This window comes from Crocodylus porosus, unplaced genomic scaffold, assembly GCF_001723895.1.
Source record: "Crocodylus porosus isolate Cpor-Errol unplaced genomic scaffold, CroPor_comp1, whole genome shotgun sequence".
Classification (NCBI taxonomy): domain Eukaryota; kingdom Metazoa; phylum Chordata; order Crocodylia; family Crocodylidae; genus Crocodylus; species Crocodylus porosus.
In genome coordinates this window covers 104,907,845-104,930,548 of record NW_017728906.1, presented here as the reverse complement: position 1 = coordinate 104,930,548, position 22,704 = coordinate 104,907,845, and the positions used below count along the sequence as shown (strand labels likewise).

General features: G+C 37.8%; 1 protein-coding gene across 1 annotated transcript in view; it reads left to right on the top strand.

The window, feature by feature from the left end:
* The window catches only part of PCCA (propionyl-CoA carboxylase alpha subunit), a 446,742-nt gene that overhangs the window by 150,914 nt on the left and 273,124 nt on the right, over positions 1-22,704 (top strand). The window contains exons 10-12 of the mRNA XM_019528487.1: positions 3,326-3,428; positions 10,610-10,704; positions 18,325-18,475. Of these exons, the coding sequence (XP_019384032.1) occupies positions 3,326-3,428; positions 10,610-10,704; positions 18,325-18,475 (349 nt within the window). The remainder of the gene's footprint in view (positions 1-3,325; positions 3,429-10,609; positions 10,705-18,324; positions 18,476-22,704) is intronic.

The following is a 22,704-nucleotide window of genomic DNA, read 5'->3' as shown; positions in this document are numbered from 1 at the left end:
ATCATGCGCGTGGCTCTCCTCTGGACTCTCTCAAGCTTCTCCACATCCTTTTTGAATTGTGGAGCCCAAAACTGGACACAGTACTCCAGCTGTGGCCTCACCAAGGCCAAGTACAAGGGCAGAATGACGTCCCGGGATTTGCTTGAGAAGCATCTATGGATGCAAGCCAGCGTTTTGGTCACTTTATTAGCCGCAGCATCGCATTTTAATATTCATTAGAAATTTATTAGAGCACTGTATTAAGTAGTCACCATTTTAGAAATATTCCATTGTAATAATGGTTACCAGGCTTTATTTTTAACTAGACCTCCTTTTAAGATTTTGGATTAGGTTTTCAAAGAACACAGAATTGGACAGAAAATCTCTTTGTAGTGTCTGTACAATGTCAGGGCTATTGTTTTATTTTTTTTCTCAGTAATTGGCATGTAGTTTAGATTTTATTATTGAAGATTATAATGTCACATTTGTCTCCAGTCCCTTAGCTTACTAGAGTAATAGTAGTGAGGCTTAGCTCTGTACTGGAGGCATACAGTGGTCCTGTATCATTCCGTTACAAGTCAGCCGACAGTGAATTGGAGGATTCCCATGTGCATTTATTTAAAGTTATATTTTTTGGCAATTTCTGTAGGTGGAAAGGGCACACTGAAGCATCTTGTTCACGGCCTAGGACATAGTTCTGTCAGCAATGGAGATTTGCAAAGGCAACCTCCAGGTTCTGCCATCTCAAACCAACCTCTGCTCTGATGTGGTTCTGAGACCATACCTCCCAATGCTTTGCTGTATCACTGGTTTAGGACAGAATCAAAGAAAAGGAATGATTAAAATACAAATGCTGTCTGGTGTGCTCCATTTTTTTTCTTTAAACGGCTTTCATCCAAACTCTAGCTTAGTTTATGTGGATGTGATCTGAAAATGTCTTTTAGTCGCTTTTTAAAATGAGTGAAATTCATTTATTATCATATTATCACACCATGGGTGCAAACACAAATAAAACTGTGTCAGTAAGATCAGAATACTTAATTGAGAAAATCACATATTTTTAGGTTTTACAGATGTATAGATTAGGTAATTAGACATATTGATTTTTTTTTTTAACAAGCATCGCAGTCTGGATTTTTTAATTAGCACATGCTTCAGTGAAGGAAAAATATAGTAGTCAATCAATTGTGTATAATGTTTTCTGATAGAATGTTTACCAAAAGAAACAAAACCTTTGATTTAAGAGTTAAAGTAACTCTAAACTTGTTCTAATACCTGCAGGTATATCAGTTCATGTGTGTATGTATCTGTGTTTTTTTTTCCCCCTAAGTTGGGTCAGTGGTGGTATATAACTCTTTATGGAGAATGGATACACCCTACACCTAAAGTCCACCCTTCTCTTGAATAAGTTATTTAATGTATTAACTTAAACAAATAAAAAGGCTGGCTGAAGGAAACCACCAAATGCACAGTAAACAAATTCACATCTACTTAAATTACAAAGCAAACATTAGCTAAATCCAGAAATCTAAGAGAAGGATATTAAATATCCTCATTTTTGTGCACAATGCAAGGCCAGATTCATTTATCCCAAACTCAGAAAAAATGCTGTGTAGGTTTTGTTCAGGGCATTGGTGTGGAGGACACAAGATTTCCAAGTAGCCTTAACTGGGAGAGGAACTGAGGGTATACTAAAGCATAGTCCTTCCACGACTGCTCTTCCAGATTCCACTATACCAGGAGTTGCTGCCATGTCACACCCCTGCATTTGGTAAAACTACCACATTTCCATAGGTAACAATACTGTGGTTCTATCTAAACCTTCCCCCTTTACTGATCTATTTGGGGCTAGTGGAGAACCATTTTCTGCCAGGTGAAGGGATTGTAGAAAGCTTCATGCTGCCTGTTAGGACCTCTGCATCATAGGCAATCTTCCCTGTGCAAATTTGATTTAAACTTAGGTGCCACTTCCTGGCTACATTTGCACCAGTACTTAGCATCCCCAGTTGAGGTGTTCCTAAATACTCCTTGAGCATTTTTTTCCTAAATGGAAGCAGAATAGCCTTGGCTGTGTGAGTGTTGGCACATTGTCATTCAGCTGTGTTAATTTGCCTGCTGAAGGCACTCCACACAGACAGCTACCCCTGCTTCCTATTTAGGAAGCTGTTTGCCCAGAGCAGTGCTGTGTGCTTAAAGGTGCTGTCATTAGGGCTAAGTTCAGATAGTCAGAAAGCTCAAGTTGAATCAATTCAATCTTTGCAGTTTAGTCTAACCTATTTAGATTTGTAGTGTAGATTGAACTGATAAGCAAGTGAACAGACATTCACTTCTGTTTCTCAAAATGCAGCCACATGCCTGCAGTGGCTTAGCCCAGAAGCCAGGGGGGTGCACACTTCCCTGCTCAGCTGGAGCAGACAGCTTGGGTCAAGGCTAGCCTGCTACCCTGAGGTTTATGTGCACTGAACTTCTGTTGTCACAGATTTGAACCAGTTTCTGATCATGTATACTGGTTTATGTGTAATTTCTGTCTATAACCTAGACGTGGTAAGTTTCCCATACAGACATAAGTTATGACCCACAGTGGTAAATGTTCCATCAGTGAAAGCAAAACCAGTGTTTATGGTGTCTGATTAACCAAACAAATGAAATTCAAATGGTTGTTTATGAAAGAGTAAATGGAGGCAAGAGGGAAAATCTGATAAAGGAATGTGCATGGTAGGGCCCAGCTCTCATGTAGATTGGCAGGGGAGGAATGAATATAAGAGCAAAGGGTGTAGTTGTATATATTGAGAAACACAGTGCTATGCTGGAAGCTGTTGTATGTATGTATGTATGTATGTATGTAGCTGTTGAGTTTACCAGGTACAGAGGAAAGCACCTGAAATTGGTCCTTTAATCTACTTTATATATAACTAACCTTGGCCGTTATTGAGATACTATGAATCACAACAATTAGTGGTGGGCTTTACTGTTGCCAAACGTAAAGTTCTGTAACTGTTATTTTTTAAATTTATTGGATTATTTTAACTGAATAATAATGTAAATAATCATTATTCAAAATTGTCTAATTGTCTGAAAAATTCTGAAATATATTAAATGCATCTGGAGTTCCCTTTATTGATTCTTTTACTTTTCAGCTGTCTTTTCAAGAAAAAACACAAAAGTAAAATCTGTTTGTTACAGGAATTAATTCATGCTTTGTGAAAATACCATTTAGGCTGAGACACAAAAATGCTTACACTGCTAGTATAATGCAAGTGAATAGCAAAACTCCCAGTGATTCAGGTCCTAGCAGACTTAATTTTCTTTTTTGCCAACCTATTTTTTCTTTGTTTCTTTTTTCAAGGGAAGGTTTTAGGTTTTCTTCTCAAGAAGCAGCTTCAAGTTTTGGTGATGATAGACTGTTGATAGAAAAGTTCATTGATAACCCTCGCCACATAGAAATCCAGGTTTGTTCCGTTTTTGTGGGTAAGACCTGAAATGATTGAACCTTTTGGGATTCCAGTGTGACTAAAGATGCATTATAACTATAAGCATGTTCATATTTGTTATGACTGTAAGGATGTTAGGGATATCAAACTCTGTTTTGTTTCTAAGGTGCCTGGCAGACATATTTATTGGATGATTTAAGATGTTAATCACATGATGAGCTGTAACATGCCACATGTTCTACCTAGATGCTCTTTGTGGCTGGTTTGGATGGTGCTTTAATGTGATAATGTGGCATATTAAAACCTGATCCATGACTGACAAGAGGGGCTTTAGATTTGCTGGTATCGAAGGAGCCCATCAGCCTCTCTTACCCTCCTCCCCCCACCTCCTACAGGAGGACATTTAAAGCGAGATCAGACAGCCCTAGTGCTGGGCTGAACAGTTGGTTTTAATTTTCCATTGCAGGGGGGAGCTCTGGTGACGTTTAAAGCTGGGTTCAGCATTGGCAAGTTTAAAGCTGGCTGTGACCCATCCCTGACTTTGGGCTTCATGGTGTAGCTTTAAAGGTCCTGGATCTTGAATATCTGGTATGGCACATAACACAGTTTTTGGGATCTGGATAAAATTCCACAGATTGCATTGTGTGTTTAAATTAATATCTGCCAGGGGACTCAGAGACTGTGGCTTGGATTTTAGTTGTTTTCTCAAGCAACATGTTAGAATAGATTCTGGTGGATGCCCCAGGTAATAGATAGATGGCCCTTGTGATAGGCAGCCTGTTGGTGGGTGGTAAGAAATCTGTGGGAATCTATTCTAAATCTGAAATTGGAGAGTTCAGATCCTGGAGGGAGTTTGTGTCTAAGGTGGCTGTGATATGTGCTATTCAACTACATCTTTTTAGCTGCCTCCTCTGGCAATATTACAATAGTATATCCCTCATACCATAATCTTCCACCTGGCTGAGTGAAAATTTGCTTAAAAGAGGGGCATAAGCCTGGCTCTTCTTCTGAACCTTAAAAACCTGTTTGCCTCTAATTTTTCTCCTTCGTTTTCCTGTTCACATCACACTGTTGGAGCATTTTTCATGCTAAGGTGGGTTAGACCAGACTTCTTTCAGAGCTCAGTTAACCTTTCCTTGTTTGGCTAGAGAGGGGTTGCTTGCTTCCTTTAGATACATTAGGAAGAAACCAACATAGAAAAACTAAATGAGGGTCTTGTTTGTGTTGTAATGTCTGAGGTGTATAATTAAACAATGTGCTTATCTTCACTTTGGGATCAGTGGCATCATTCAAGATATGAATTATGTGTAGGCTCATTACTCACAGTGTACAGAAGTTTCATTTTAGTTGGGTAGCTAAGTTGTTAAAGAAGATTAGTTCTGATCTTGGGCCAGTTCCCCAGCTGGTATAAATTGGAATAGCTCCCTTGAAGCAAATGGAGCTACTTTGATGAATGCTATGAGTATTATAAGCAGTTCCTTACAAAGTTGAATACAAGTTTTATTCATGTGGGAGTTACAGATCTTCTTAAAGCACTTCACTGAATCTGAAACTTTAAAACAAAATCTGTGATTTAGGTGTATAACCACAAACAAGGAATTATGTTTTAACTAAGAGAAAACAATTCTAGTATTCAAATAAAAAATAAAACAAAAAAATCCCCTGTCTCGCTGTTGTCCAGATTAACAGTATTATGACTTTTTCCAAAACAGTTTCCTTTGGCACTTACACAAGAACAAAAAAATATATATTAAAAAAGTTTCGGATGATTAAGAACAGAGCTTTTAGGACTGGAGGCCTAGTCACAACTATATTGGCACTTTTATGATGCTTGAATATTGTACTAAAAAGTATAGTTTAAGTATATTAAAGAGTGTTATTGGCCTTCACTGTGTATACTTCCCAGTCCTTGATTTATATTATGTTAGTAGTATCAGATATGTATGTAGAATGAATTAAAACTAAAAAGATAAGGTACAGATCTTACACAGTTTGAGAAACTTCTACATTTATTTACATTTTCATATTAAAGTTCTTTTTAAAAAACAATGACCTTTATATTTTCTTCAGGGAATTTCTTTACATTTTAATGTAGTCTTATGTATTTATTTTTATAAACGAAAGTAAAGTGATTGTTCTCACAGGGTTTGTTTGTATTGCAACAAATTTGATATGGGAACAGAAACATATCCATGTAAAATAGCGCCCTAGAACGTTCCTCTAACTATGTACAGGGGAAGTGTAGGTATCGCATCATGCCTCTTTTTGGATTAATTTATAAAATGTTCCTGGAATTAAATCATTTGTATGTGGATTTATTATTTCAGCTTACAAAATACTGGGCACAGAATACATGGTTTACACAATCAAATCAGAGTTTTGTGCACAACCCAAACCAAAATTGAATAAGTTTCTGTTAGGTTGCTTAATACTCTAAGCAAAAGAATATAAAGATGTTTCACTATTACTAATTTTTACTTGAGACTTTTCATGTTAGAATTTTGAAAAATCGAAGTTCCAACCCTCCAAGGGCCCAAGCAGGTGCTTTTAGACCTAGGAAATCATTTACTTGACATTCTTTTCCAATGTGTTGTATCACCAGACATCCTATAAACCAAAATAAAACTACTGATGCCAAACAACATCTGTTTCACAAAGAAAAAGGTTTTGTTAGAGAGGCTTGCCTTTTTAATATTTTGAGTATATTTTTTCATGTCATACTTGAAGGAATTAACTGGGTATAAGTAACCCTGACTTAATCTTTTCTGACAAGAAATCTATAATGAGCATGTCAATTTCCTTAACAGAAGTTTCACTTACTTTTCCAGTCCAAAATACAAATTCTTTATAATTTGTCACATGATTTTTTTAGGGAGAGATTGAGATACTCTGACAGCAGCTCAATACTTAATATAAAAAACCAAAAGATCCTGCTGATTATGTGGAGTGCTTGGTAAGAGAACAATATTCAGCCCCCTTGACACAGCTGAATATGTCCAGTCACATGCATGATGTGATGTGACCTGATTATGATCTTCTTTTCATTTAAAACTTCTCCCTAACCACAGATTCACTGTAGTATCAGGGAAATGGGCAAAGAATAAATTTGCTAGGGCAGGGGGCGGTGGCAACAGCTTATCTGCTGAATCCGGTCCACAGAGCTGGGGGTTTTGGTGGCATTTTGGCTGTGGGAAGCTTTGCCTGCACCTAGGCTGGAGCCAAACACTGAGGAGATGACCTGGGGCGAGACTACAAAGAGCTGTGCCCATCCTGCAGCTGGGGGACAGGGAGAAGTAGTGATGGGGAAAAGCCACTGGTGCTGTTGTGGCAGTGGCTTCATTGGAACACCAGCCTGCCTGATACCTGAGTTGGGTTGTTCCAGCCCAGGGCTCTGAAAAGTTGTCCATCATTTTGCTAGGGGTGAACGTTAAACCTTAACTTTTGACTGGCTGGGGATAGCGTGTACTAAACCAGTAAGTTTCAGTCTATATCTTAATTCACCACAGAGGTCAAACAACTAGGAATTTATACCTTAGTTTTCAAAAGTAACCAGTCATTTTGACCGTCTTTTTTGTGGTGCTCAGCTTGATGGACTTGAAAGTGGCTTGATTTTTCCTAAAGTGCTGTTATCAGGCCTCTGAAAATATGGTCCTTTTAATATGTCTCTAAGTGAACACTTTTTTTTGAAACTGTAAACCACTGTTTCTTCTCTTTGATATCATATACCATCTCTTCTGTTTCCAAAATGATTAAAAAAAGGAAAAAAATAGTAAAACTTCAGCTATTAGGTATCTTGCTAGGTTTTTAAAGATTAAAAAACTATAAAAGAGTCTAGCTGAAGGTAAATGCTCTTTATGTAGTAATGTTTCATTCTAGATTCAGATCCTACAGATTCTCATGCGTGTTGCTTTATTTTAAACATGTGAGAAGTCCCATTGGTATTGGTGGGATTCTTCAGATGCTTAAAATTAGGCACATACATGAATATTGGAAAGATCAGGATCTTAAAATAAGCTGTTTCTTAACAGAGTAATAGTGACTTTCAGATTTTATATGTTATTAAAAAAAAATACCCCTATACTCCCAATTTACATGTATCTTCTTTCCCCCAAATGAACAAAAAGCACCCAAAGATTTTAACTATTCATCCTTATTTTTCACCCTTTTTTTGCTTATAGAAGCAATTTAAGGCTCGATTCTGCTCCCAGTGGAATAGATGTAAAACTTTTGCATGCAAACACATTTAGTCAGTTTCATTATGTCCATAAAACCCAGAAACTACCACCACAAGTGGGAAACAAGGCAGTTTTAAGAAGACTGAAAATAGAATAAGAAATTCAGTTGATATTTTTGAGAACCCAATCCTAGAATGCTCTCCGTGTCAATAGGACTTAGTTTCATAGTTTCAAAGTTCAAAGCACATGCACAACTTTAAATGTGTGTGTAAGTGCTTTCCTAAATAGGTATCCAGGTTGTAGCCATATTGGCCCAGTGGAAAAAGCAATCAGGACTCATAGTAGAGATGATATCTTTTATTATACCAACAAGATTTTTGCAAAAAAAAAAAATCTTTAACTGCAAGCTTTCAGGCGCAAACACCCTTCATCAGGCATTGGAGAAAAGATGGTAAAAGTTCTCCTGGGGACAAATGAATTTCTACCTAGGAGAACTTTTACCATCTTTTCTCCAATGCCTGATGAAGGGAGTTTGTACCCAAAAGCTTGCAATTAAAGAAATCTTTCAAAATAGGGATTGACTGAATTAAATGTTTCAGTTTTTTAGTGAATTAGAGCCAATCCATCTTTATTTTTATCTTATTAAAGTACTTTTATCTTTTAAACATTGGCAGTATCACTTTTAAGGACAATGTGCTTCCATAAATAGAACAATTACACAAATATTAAACAAACACCATTTATTTTAATACTTGATAATTTTATTTGTAACACAGGTAATGATTAATCTTGTTTTTGTTGCATGTATTTTGATCTTCTAAAGGTATATTAAAGATATATACACAGTTTAAACTTCATGTTCTAAACCAGTGTGGGACACTGACTTTGATTTATTTTCAAACTATTTAATGTATAAACAATTTGGGACCAAATGCCAAATATTTGTTAATTTAACAGTAAGTTTCAAACAGAACTTTTTTTTAACATTCTCTCACAGCTCCAAGACTCTAGTTACTTAAAAATGTAAGTAAGGAGTTTCCTGTGTCTACCTATAAAACAATCACTTTGTAAAACATAAGAAAAGGCTAAAACAATTAACAGGAAAAAAGAGTCCAAATAGACTTTATGGCTTGCATTGATTTGGGGATCTTGTTCTCCCAGAATATCTGACATGAAGGACGTGAGTTTAAAGTAAGGGTAAACTGAGTGTCTAATTGTAAAAGTATTTGGCCAAATACCAAATACTGTCACCGGAAATTGTATTTGGCTAAATCCAAAAAAAAGGGGAACAAAGCACAATAAATGATATTTTATTATTTGGTGTAAAAGGGAGTCTGCAAATTCAAATGCTAGTAAGAAACAAATCTTGCAGTCTTACAAAAAAGACTATATTCTTTAGTAATAGTTTGATAAATAACTTCCTTTTATTACCACTGAGGAAAAAATGCTATAGGTAGAACATGTATTTTTTAATTGAAGAGGGGTGTTTTGATTCATCCTGCTAGAAATGAAAGATCATTATTCCTTTGGTAAATACATTCCAAAAACAATTACTTTTTTCAGTTTTGTTCATCTTCTGGATAGAATTAAAAGGCTAGCTTTGGATGTTCCTTGCTTACACTATTAAGCCTGATAGTTAAGAGCTGTGTCTTGAATGCATTAAATGTTCATATCTGCAGTTGTGGATAAAAGCACAATGGCAGTTATAAGATACAGACTGCAAATGTGAGAGGTATTATAAACAACTTCCTTAGAGGTTGCATGTGTTTCAAAACTGGGTAGAAGAAAGGGAAGAATGTAGTGATTTTGCTATAAGAAGAACATACAGTTGAAAACGATGAAAATGTTTTGTTTTTCCTCATGGAAAGTTTTGATAAATGGGTGGGAACAACCCTCTATCTCTTCTTTGTTATCATTTTCCATTAGCAATTTCTGCTTTATTTTTTGTCAAATGAAAAGTTGAAATTCCACTGTGACCCCACACTTTTCAGGAAAAAAAAAAGTTCGTTTCAATCAAAACAGTTTCTACCAAAAAAGCTCCAGTGGATTATTTTTGGCCAGCCTTGATGAGAGGGTCTGAGATGGTCACAAAAGGAAAGAAAAAGCAGTACCCACTGATTTTAGAAGAGAGATCCCACCAAAGCAAAAATACTCTGCTCTTTGAGTCCTGTATAATAATGTAAACAATTTTAATGCCAACTCTATTCTTCTGTTAAAGAAGTCTTGGGAATTTCTAGAGTTCAGGTGCTGCTGTCCTGAACTGGATAAGCTGTGAGTAGGTGTGAGAACTCTCACTGGAGTTCCTGGAAGTTGCTGAGTATCCTGATTCTTATCCATTATCACAGTTTAGCCTGTGATGAACTTTTTGCACATAAACAGTCTTACTGAAGTCAAAACACAGAGAGTTTTGTTTCATCTACCTGGATTATTCCCACTTTTCTCTATAATTATTTTGTTGGCATATGAGCAAAGTGCACTCAGAGCTGTACTTATTTTGTGGTGCTGAAAAGCACAAAAAATAATAAAACTTCTTATCACTGAATATGGTGTACCAATTGTATTTAAACCAGGTACAGGTATATGAGTACGGTGATTCTATTTTTATCTAGACATTTTTCATTGGAGTACTTACTTCATTTTTAAAGGATAAGACACTAGAATTGGCATAGACAAAAGAGGTTATATGGAGAGACTCATAAGATGAGGAAGCAGATATTGTAATGAGAATGACCTAAGGATAGGAAGCAGCATGAAAGAAGGTATGAAGCTGGATGTGGGAGGAGAAGACTGGGGAAACATTTAGGCAAGTATGGGCATTTAAGAACAAAGGACTTAAGGGAACCTCCTGATCACCATGTCCAGTTCCCTTCTGTCTTGGGCAGTCCCATCGTACAACTCCTTTCATGAACTCATCAAACTGTGTCTTCAAAGTAGGTAGGTTGGTTGTCCCTAATACTCCTATTGCAGAATGTCAATGGCCAGATGTTTGCACTTGTTTGTTAATAACACCATTTTTTTTTCTAGGTTTTGGGAGATAAGCATGGCAATGCTTTGTGGCTGAATGAGAGAGAGTGTTCCATTCAAAGAAGAAATCAAAAGGTCGTGGAAGAGGCACCAAGGCAAGTAAATATCTTTCATCATATATTTTGGTGAGGATTTTAGAAAGCTTCTAGTTTTGCATATTGTACATATGTGAACAACTTTCCATTAAGAACAACGTAAAATAAATAAAAGAGTACATTTAAGTTTGATTGTCTTTGGGGATTTGATCACTTTTGTTTTTCCATTGTAGGGTTGTTTTATGCATCCAGGTCTTGTCTCCTGGGAGGATAGAGCCAGGCAGTGAATTAAAACTCCTATTTAAATTAGAATCAAGGGTAAGGGAAAGTTGAGGATTTGATAAGTCTGTGTTAAAATTTCCTTTTCTTACAGTACCTATTGTTGGTGATGTGGTAGAAAAATAAGTTTTCTTTTCCATTGATTGTTTTTTCCTGTGTCTCAAACGATCTAAATTGCACCATTGGACTAGTAATGAGGTAGGTAGTAAGTTGGAAGGAAGAGGTTATTTTTAGGCCTTTCTTGACAATAACTTTTAAAATTTTCAACTGTGTGGAAGGATTTCTATTTACTGACAACAAGCACATAGAAACAAGGGATACTTCCATTATGGGTGGACAAAGGATCATATTTACAGTGGTTAGGCCTATTTCCCAAATCAGTATCAGTTATTAAACCTATTATCCAGACCCAGACTTAAGTACACTGAATCTTAAGAGACCAACTAATGAATAGGTATTTTTGAAAGGAGCAGTTACTGCACAATAAAATAAACAATACTGTAAGTGAAGGGTACATAAATCAGCTACATAATAAAAGACAGACCAAATCCAAGAGTTAAAATTGTTCAGGTTTATGAAGTGCCCAGTACCTCTTGGTCACCACCTGTGGGCTGCCACCAAGGGCAGAAGCAGTTCCTGTAGGGGAAGGTTCTAGCTCTCCCATGTGGAGATGTTTCCATCAATAGTGTCTCTACTGGGCTTCTGTCTCCGTTTCCACAGCCCTTTGTTTAAGTTCCCGTAATCCATTTATGATATAATACTTGAGATTATTTTAATTGAATGATTTTTTGTTCCATATCAAGAAAACTGATGATCAGGCCATTTTAATTTAAATTCATAATCTTGTAGAAAATATATAATATGGATACTGATAGTATTTTAAACACAGCTGATTCATTTAATATACAGGTACATGCTGTTTTCTTCTTTGTTGTAGGTTTCTACCATTGAGTTCAGAAGCTAAAGGAAATCTTAAAGATTTATGCGTGCTGTTCCTAAAAATATTTGATGGTGTTATGTTAGCTAATTGGAGAACAGATTCTACTGTCCTTGCTTGTGTGAAGTAGGACCTTGTATAATACGTGTCCAATATATCCTTAACATCACTGATTACACCTGGAGCTGAGGCATATCTGCATTTTGCAGCAATTATTCTAAAAGCAGTATATACTACTTTCCAGTGTTTGCTTCAGAAAATTTATATGGTTGAAAAACTTGGGTGGTATAAATTCAAACTGCTTTTAAATATCCATTGCTTATTACTGTTTGCCAAAATGCAGTTATGTTTAGTGTTTAATGTATAGTTGCTTATTAGTGCAGAAGAACATAGCCTGAACATTTAGGGCATATATAAATGCCCTAACATTTGGCATGCATTTGGACAGAATGCAAGTTATCAGAGTTAAAATTTGATTTTTAGAAGGTTAATGCTGGTTATAGTTAGAAGTGGTGCTTATAACTCGAGGGTCGAAGGTATTTTAGGAAACGTTTTGGCACCGGGTAATAAATGGGCAGCCCTCTGCCTATGAACAACTTTTTGTTCCAACAAAGGCATGGCAGGTGAGCCAGGTGGGCAGACTGCCCTAGACAAGTGGGTGGGCCAACAATTGGGCAGAACTTGAGATGGCTCCCTGCCACACCAGGAAGCTGATTTTATAAATTTAAGTAAACTGTACTTGAAATTTGAAAAATAGTGGGGCTATTGTAATTTTCGTATTACATGGTATCATCCAATAGGAGGTGAAATCCAGTACTGTGGGTGAATTTCTAATTATATTTTATTCTAAGTTGAGGGTCCAGAGGAGGGCCACTCGTATTGTTGAGGGCCTCCCTTGCCAGCCTTTTGAGGAAAGGCTGAGGGACCTGAATCTCTTCAGTCTCCGCAAGAGGAGACTGAGGGGGGATTTTGTGGCTGCCTACAACCTTATCAGGGGCCACCAACAGGGTCTCAGGGAAAGTCTGTTCACCAGGGCCCCCCCTTGGAGTCACTAGGAACAATGGCCACAAGCTGAGGGAGGATGGGTTTAAGTTAGATATTAGGAAAAACTACTTCACTGTAAGGGTGGCCAGAGCCTGGAGTAGCCTTCCCAGAGAGGTGGTGCTCTCACCTTCCCTGGAAATCTTCAAGAGGAGACTGGATAGGCACCTGGCTGGGGTCTTATGACCCCTGCCACTCCCAGTGCTCCTTCCTGCCCATGACGGGGTTGGACTCGATCTGTCTAGGTCCCTTCCGACTCATTGATTCTATGATTCTATGAGGAGTAAATATATATTTAAAAAATGGAAAAGTGTTATTTACTTGGAAAAAATATTCAGCGTTTGTGAACTGGGTCGAAGGTATTTTAGGAAATGTTTTGTTTCAAAATGGTACTAATAAAGAGAAGATGAGTAAAGTTGGCAAGCTAGTTAACTGACCATCTGTTATTTGACCATAGTTAAATATTGTCAAATATTCCATGAAGCCAAGAATACCTTTATGTAGATGGCAGCCTACCTTTCCTATTGGATTATGGTGTCATCTGTTAGCAAGTGCAGGGCTTCTTGCTTGCCAGGCTTGTGCAAATCAGAGCTACCTGCACACATTCCATTTAGGAACATTTAAAAACTGATATTTGTCTTTTTTAGTTATTGATACAGTTTTATATCTGTATGTATTTTATTTCTGTTTAATTGCCTTTTTTAACTGCTTGGGCTGTCCCTGAGGTTCCGGGATAAAAGCTAAGGACAAGGTTGCCAACTGTCCATAAATTTATGGACAGTAGGTAAAAATGCCTGCCTGTAAAATCCATAAAATACATGAATTGTCAGTAAAAGCTCTAAGCTGCTGGAGCTGATTAAAGCTGCATGGTTGGAAAGCAGCTGGATGCAGTGGTGAAGTACACACATAGCATAGTAGCATTACTTGGTGTCCAAGTGAGAGTGCAGCACTACAGGGAGCTCTTAGGGCTTCAGACCCCATCCCTCCCAACCATGTGCTGCTACTGTTGCATCTTGTTCACTGCCTATAACACTGCTGATCTGTAGGGGGGAGGGGGAGGATCTGTGCTGGGACAGGGGGAGCAGGGCTTGCTGAGTAAATAAGGCCGGGGTGTGGGCAGCATGGTGCAGAGTGCAGTTGAGGGTGTCAGGGTATGGGGGTAAGTATGGGCCCCTGGGTGAGGCAGTGTGGTGTAAAATCATTACTACAGTCAAACAGGTTGCAAACCCAAGGATTTACTGCAAACTTTTTACTTGACAGCCACACTTTTTTTAAAAACGTTTTTTTACTATGATCACTGTTAAACTGCTAAATTTGAAGCCAGTTTTTCTAAATGGGGCCTAGCAGCAGGGTAGGATCTGGCAAAAGTGTTCCATTTACATTATGTAAAACATATATCAGTATAAATATGTCTGTAAAAATTTGGTTGCCAGTAAAAAGCTTGCAGATTGTCAGTAAAAATGTTTTTCTTGGTTTGGCAACCCTAGCGAACGAGAAGAAAACAAACTGTTTTGTATTGAATATCATTCCTGTACCTAATGTTATTAGTTATGAGAATTCATTACATTTTTTTGGAATTGAATTTCATTGTTTCACAATAATAGTTAACTAACTTGTTTTATTATTTTAAATCTAACCTATTGACAAATAAATTCTCTCTTTACCATTCTAATAAATTGTTGCTTAATATAATTGACCATTATTTAACAATATTTGTCTGGTCATTTCACCAGTATTTTTTTTACTGGTCAAAAACCCATCCTTAAGTGGGAGGTAACATAGTGCTCATGAAGACATCTCTCAGGCTGTACAAACAGTAGAAAAAGTCCGTTGTATTGTCTTTGATCAGGTTTGCAGTAGCTTCAAGAAAGTCTTCTGACTGAAATGTCACGTCTGATCTCTTTTTCTCCTCTTGATGCTTTTATCATGGAAAACCCTTTTATTTTGCAGCTTTTGCTGCCAGAGGAACTGTTTGGTTGGGAGTGTAACAGGTATATGAGGTGGGGAGGGAGTTGAAGTCAGGTTTAAAATGTTGTTTTCAGGTGGTGTGTAATTAGGTTGGGGAAGGGGTTGTACAGGGAGCAATAGGGAAGGAAATGGTGAGTGGTTTAAGGGGAAGAGAATGTATATGAAAGGTAAAGAAGCAGAAAGGAGTAGGTAAACCTCAGTTAATTAACCTAGTTGATTGCAGAGATTATATAGTCATTTTAGAGTATAAAGCTTAACCACATGGCAGAGATCAAGTTTAACAGTATGACACTTCTTTTCTATTCTTCAGCTACGGCAGGGGGTGAATAGAGAGACCTTAGATATACATTAGCAAACATAGGAAGACATCACTGTAGTAGAAGGGTAGTAGCTGTCTTTTTGTCTGTATGAGAACTAATAATGCTTGTTTTTGAAATAGAGACCAAGGCTATCATTCAGTATTGGAAATCAGCTGGTCTGTAATTGCTCAAAACGTGGTTGTGTAACAGGTGATATAAATTGATGTTCCTTGATTAAATTACAACTTTTTCCTCTGCATTCTCTTACTGCAGGGCTGTCCAACTGGCAGCCCATGTACCACATGCAGCATTCAAAGGGTTAAGAGTTCCTGTTCAACTGCCACTTCTCCCATTGCTTTTTTGGTGGCAGTGGCTGGGATCTCTGGGCTCCACCTTTCTTGTTCGTCTTCTGGTTCCTGTCCCCAGTTGTGGTGCAGCTATGGGGGGCCCAGGCTGCCTGTGTTGAGGGTGGGGAGCTGGGCTATGGCCTTCATGTGTGGTGGGGAGCTGGGCTATGGCCTTCATGTGTGGTGGGGAGCTGGGCTATGGCCTTCATGTGTGGTGGGGAGCTGGGTTGTGCATGTGGTGGGGGGAGCTGGGCAATGCATGCAGGGAGGTTGAAGCTGGGCTGTGTGCACATGGAGAGAGAGCTTGTCTGCATGTGGAGGGAGCTGGTGTGGGGGCTGAGTTGCCCATGTGGCAGGGCAGCAGCCCCTGGAGGATGTGTTCCCCAGGTCTGTGGCATGTGCTGCATGTGGTCCCCAGCTGCTCAGAAGTTGGAAAGCCTTGTCTTACTGAATCAGAGTAACAAGCCCATCATTTTACATTACAATGCCAATGTGAGAAGTTCCTGCTTTTCCCATTCCTTTTGATCTTAGTGATCTCTTCAGATGTGTGAGACCAGAGACTGGCATGGAATCCATTGACATCTTTCCTGAATCAGACTTCATTTTTTTCCCCCAGAGTGTCTACAGGCCAATTAGGGCTGTCTTATGCACTACTGCCATCTGTCTCCAGGCTAACTGAGGGAGCCTAGACAGCACATTGAGAAGTGTATACAAGGGCCCCCTGTCTGTGCAGTGTCAGCACTGCAAGCTCTGTGCTGCTTAAGGGATCAGCATTTGAATGTCTATCTAGGGCCTCCAAATAAGTTTTTCTACCAGGAAAACAAACCTGGGAAGATTCTTCCACATGTATAGGTAAGCTAAGTTGAAATACAGATGCAATAAGTACTTTTGCTTAGTGTAACTGTGTTTCTAATAGGAAACAGTTTGACATATATAAGGTTTTTTTTTCATTATAAATCCGTGTTCCAGGTCTAGAATCTCTTAGTAAAAAACTTTCTCTAACTCTGATAAAAGCCAAAAGTTTCCCTACCACTCAGGAACTACCTGTATAGGTTAGTCTAATTCTGAACATGTATCCTAGTGAGAAGGAACCATCAGTATGTATATTTTTCTTGAGTTTGTAGTTTACTGGCCAATTGAAAGTCATGCATTTTGTCTTTGGGGGTGAGGAAGCTTGGTGATTGGGAGCAGTCACTGCAGTGGTTCCTAAGGGAATAGCGGAGTTGCACACTGGGGCAGAGGAACACCACCGAATGGTAGCCATACTGTGTGAAATGGACTGAATCACAATCAGAAAAATGCAACTACTGGGTAAATTTGTGATGGGAAATTTGGAGGTTTAATCTGCAAACTGTTAGTGTTTTTGATTATTGGGTTCAGTCTTATGAATGCCCTAGTTTTCTTTCATAACAATCTTACCTATGTAAGAAACCCAAATTAAAACAAAAACAAACCACAGGTCAGATTATCTCATTTGGACCTTATGAACTTTCCTAGTTTATCATTACTTGCCTTACAGAGCACATTGCTCTATAACAGCTACATCATATTTTAAACAGATGCAGAAAACAAGGCAACCACAAGCTTAGGGTGATGTATTTTTTCCTTGATCTAGGCTCAACCAGGGGGCTACGGCACTCTGGGGTGCCACCAGATCCTTTAAAGGGTTCCATGAGGTTTGAGGAGATGATCAGAAAAGGTCAGTCTCAGGCGTGTCCCTGTGTGGCTGATCTTCTACCCCAGCTGCCCAGCCCCTCTACAAGGAAGCAAGCACTGTAATATATACATTAGTTTTTAAAACTGGGTGCCACTCAATTCACAAAAGTTATGGAGGAGCACCTCATCGAAAAAGGTGGAGAATAACTGATCTAGGCATTCATTTTTCCATAGTATGGTTGTTGTCTACAAACTTCAGCATTGCCCAGAATTTTTTTGATGATGGATTTTATTAATTAAATGTGCCTTTAAATTAATCATTAAATATTTTAGGTCATATTTTATGGATTTTAATGTTGTACAGATGTGCATTGTTTTCTTTTATATCTTTAAAACATTTTAGATCACAGTAGCAGTGATTACCAAGACTTCTGCATGCTGCACTTAAGCCTTATTTCTTAAAAGGAACCTAGAATGAAATAAGGTTCATCTAGGGTTAGAATAATGGAATCATAGGAAAGTAGGGCTGGAGTGGACCACTGAAAGTCATCTAGTACGAACCCCTGCTGGAGGTAGGATTATCTCTGTTCAAACCATCCCATACAAATCCTTGTCTAACCTATTAGTAAAAGTACACAATCAACCCTGTTACACAACTACAAGGGATAGCACCCTAACCTGCCATAGGTAAAGCAGGGAGACACTGATGACTGGTGTCTTGTTGCTGCAAGGATTGTTAAAGTGCATCAGTGACATCTAAGGAAGGGAGCTCAGAGGAAAGTCCTTTGCTGTAGAGGAAGGTCTATACCAAGCTGACTACTGGGTAAAATTCCTTCTTAATCCCAAATGTGATGACCCATCTGAGTCTGACCAGAGAGACAAGACCTAAGCAGGAACCTCCAGCATTCAGGCTCAGCAGGAGCACTGGTACACCCCAGTCAAAACCCCCAACCTTGGCTGCAGCCAGTGTCCAATGCTTCTGAAGTAGTTCTGGTGTACTGTTGTTTATTCACTGATACAACTATTATATGGCAGTATTGACTGGATTGTGTGGTATCATCATCTTTTTTGCTTTATAGGTTACTTAAGCAAAGGATAAAACTGTTCAATTACGTTTTTCAACTAAAGAAAGGTACTGTTTTTGCACTTGCAGCACTTTTCTGGATCCTGAAACTCGAAGAGCAATGGGAGAACAAGCAGTAGCTCTTGCCAAAGCAGTAAAATATTCCTCTGCTGGAACAGTAGAATTCCTTGTGGATTCCAAGAAGAATTTTTACTTCTTGGAAATGAACACTAGACTTCAGGTAAGAAAAACAACTGTTCAGATTTAGAAGAGTGTTATTTGAAAAAACAAAACGTAAACCTCCCTCTAAAGTAATGGCCTGGTTCTGAAAAGACTTGCACACAGGAGTAACTTTACATGTTGGAATAGTCCCTGCCGAAGTTAATAGTTCTAATCACCTGAGTTATACTATGTACACAGTTTTTGCAGGAATGAGCTTTTTCACAGTACTCAGAAGTGAGCTTTCAATGCTTTGCTCTTTGTTACACTTGACCTAAAGACCTTGCAAAAGGTCGCAGTTAAGTGCCACTTCACAGTAAGTGACTAGCCACTGTGCTTTGATATTTTTCCCTCTTGGCCACTGAAATTTCCTCTTATTTTTCATGCTTTGGTGACAGTTTGTTAAATTGCACTAGTAGGGTGATTAAACTACACATACATGCCAGAAATAGTAACACTGGAAATTTGAATACTGTTTCAAGTCACGGAGAAAAAAAGCTAGTGAACAACAAGGAATAACTTTGGATTGGAAATGATTGTATAGTAGCTGAACTATTCAAGATGTTATAGCTTTACATTAAAAAAAAAACCTCAATCCAACCTTTCATTGGTCAGGTTTCCCCTCTAGCTGTGATAACACAACAGAATGGTAATCCAAGTTGGGTATCATTTTCAAAGATATGAAAAAACATAACTTGTCACATCTCACAAGTTGTTTTTTCATATCTTTGTAAATGATTGAATTTTATCATGATATGAATTTTATCACAATCTTTGTATTAGTTAAATAATTTTAAAAAGTAGCTTTCCCTTCTTTCCCTTATGTCATATAATGATATCAAGGGGTCAGGGCTTTGCAGTTCATTTTCTGTATCTTAGAGGGACCAAAATGTTAAGTGACAGATATAATAACCATTAATTCATTTTCAGCTGCTTTTTACTTGGGGCCAAATTCTGACTGCTGCTTGTGCAGGTCTGCAGTGATAGTGAAAGGAACTCCCCATTCTTCCATTTTTTTTTTTTTTTTTGCTGCTTGACCTTCATAAAGTCTGGGGAGACGTGTAGTTTCTATGCTCAATTCTCTGCTCCCTTAGGAGGAAGAGAAGTACAGAGAAGTTTGGATCACAACCCCTTTTTCCCTCCCTTCAGTGGGTGACTTCATCCAATAAAGTTGCTTCCCTTATTCCTGTATCAAGGTATGGGGTAAGCTCTGTTAGGGTTTTACCTTTCCAGTGTCCTTACTATAGGCTTTGAATTCCAGTCACAGTTTCTCCTATATCTGATTTAGTAAAAAAAAAGATAAAAAATAATGGCTAAACCATTTAACATTTGTCTGTTAAAATGTTAGTAAACTTCCTGTTGCCTCAGTATACATTCTTTCTATTTATACACAATTTCTGCAGTCTCATAATTTTTCAGACATTTCAGGTAAAGCTTCTGATGGGTTGCTATAATTTTGTTTGTCCTAAGAAAATCTATAAAATGATCTATATCTGATTCCAGCAGTTGGTGACATGCCTAAATTCCCTCCGTTGCTACATTAGTGGATCCCAAATAAGTGTTTGGGTAAATGTGATCAGCCCAACACCTCTGAGATCAATTCTCCCCTAATTTTTTTTAAACATTGTCTCTGTCTGTAGTTTTCAGTAATATGCAGTGGTAAAACCTGTCCAGTTCCTCCTCATCAAAGTTATTCAGTTGTACAACAAGCCACATGTGCAGTAAGAAAACTTATACAATGGAAGAAATACCATCTTTAGAAATGTCAAATACTTCTCATCAAATATTGTTTAAGCAGTTTGAGAGGTCCTCTCTAATAGTAGCCTCACTCCTTCCAACTCTTAGGAAATTTACTAACCTTAAATTATAATACTTATGTACATTCTTTAATTCCTCTATCCATCTTCACTGTGTATTGCCTCTAATTAGCATTTCAGTTTGAAGCTGGAGAGTAGTAATTTTCTTTGCTTTTTCTCTAAGCTTTTCCAATTGATCTGTCACTATTCCTAACTCTCAAACTTTAGTTTCTGTTCCACTAACAGATATGTAACTAGCATCTAGTTTTTACTCCCTTCTATTAAGAGCCAAACATAGACACTCTAATGAAGCTTCTCCAGATTTAACTTTAGATCCAGAGAGCCTCCAGATGTCTTTATATGTGTATTCACTCTAAGTGATATATGCTTCAGGATCCTGCTCCTTTATCTTGTATGTACTGGCGAAGGCTTCCAAGTGGCTCTGCTCTTTCTGTGAACTTGTGTAGAGTTTCATGTGGTTGTAGATTACCAATAGCAAGTGCTTTTGGGGACTGGGCACACATCAGATGCATCATCTTGCCTTTTAGAATCATCCAAATGCATCATTACTAAAAGGATGTGCAGTTTCCTCTTCATTTCATATAGTAATTGTGAACTTGGGAATCATATCAGAACACATTTACCTCAGAATCAGTCCTAGCCTTCAGTGAACCTCACGCAAGCTAACAATTTTATACCTGATCCTGATGCCATTCTAACTGCCTCTGCTCCCCATTCATTCTCTTTTTTTCATGCTGAGAAACCTGAAGTCTGCCTAGTGGAATTTACCCCAGTCATATTGTTTGCTGCTTGTAACTTTTTTTGTTACCTTTCGTATCTTCAGAAAGATTTCCTTTTACCTTGCAAATCATAAACCAGCAGAAGAAGTTAAAGGATGCTCACTACTGTGCTAACTGCTGCAAATACAGTATGAAGTTATTAAGTCAAATGCGGGTGAATTAAGTCTATGATTTCTATTATATTGTACAAGATTTTGTTGTTATAAATATTTTGCTCTCCCTTCTTCAAAGATTCAGGGAAAGTGATTTATTCTATGCTCTCAGTAAAGTTTTCTTTCCATCTAACTTTTCTACCAGCTTTCATAAGACTGCTTAGTAGCAGAACAGTTTGAAAGGAGCTGAGATCAGCTAATTGTGTTACCAAATAAGTAATTTTTGCTACCAGTCAAAAAAACCTGTACAGGCTTAGATGCTTGCCATACCGTCTATGAGAGCTTCCTGTGTGTTTTCATTTAATGCGCATTTGGAATAGTTTTCAGGCAGTTACCACTGTTAGAATTGTTGAGGCAGACCAGATGTCACATATTGGATCCTTTATAGCCACTTGAGGAGTCAGTTGGTTTGTGTTGCCTAGTTGTCATCGCCATAATAAAAGGTAGTCATAAACAAAAGTAGCATAGAACCTGCTTTGAAATAAATGAAAAGCAAAATCTTACAGATCAATAACCTTCCTAGCTTGAGAGCCATATCAAAACCCGCTTATCCTGGCAGTGTATTCATAATGATTGCTTTCTTGCTTTATGAACATTTCAGCTGGTATGTTTCTTTTTGGCTTTAGATGCAGAGATAGTAAAGTTTGCAAATAAAGAATGCCTGTAATATAAAGGTGTGCAGTATAAGTGAGATTCTTTTAAATGCCAATCAGTCGAGGACAGCAAATATAGGTATCAAAATGCTTTACAAGTAATTGTTTGTAGAATTTCAGATTTAGAAGCATAACTTTGATTTATCATAACTATATAATGGGAGTATTCATTGTATAATGAGCAGGGATCCTGTTTTTTCTCCGATTTAAAAAACTATCCTGAAATCCACATTTTTCCGTGATCAAAATGAAACACCACTGTATATATATGGCTGGCATTTCATTTTAATGATGGAAAAATGTGGATTTTGGGATACTTTTTTAAATCCAAAAATTGGGGATTTTTTTATCAGAGAAAACCAGGATTCCTGATAATGAGTTATTTCAAACAAATGTATCTGTTTAATTGGGGAATTTGGTACAAGCTTCATGGAGTCTACCAAATCTGTTTGTTGTCTGAATTAATTTGTATAAACTGGACTCAGATTTATATATATTTCATAGCTCATGAAAAGTGCTTGTCATGATCTCTTGCAACATTTCTCATTAATATTTTTATAACATCCACTTTTGATTTTATATTCAGGAAAAAAGAGGAGATTATAGATCATTAGTGTAGCAGGTTTTTAGAAGGTTCATTTGCTGGAAGAAAATTACATGCCTGTCTGTGTTTCTGTTTTCATAGATTTCATAGACATTAAGGCTGGAAGGGACCTCGGAGGATCATCTAGTCCAGCCCCCCGCCCAAAGGGCAGGAAGTCAGCTGGGGTCAAAGGATCCCAGCAAGATAAGCATCCAATTTGCCGTTGAAGGTGTTCAATGTAGGTGCTTGAACAACCTCTGATGGCAG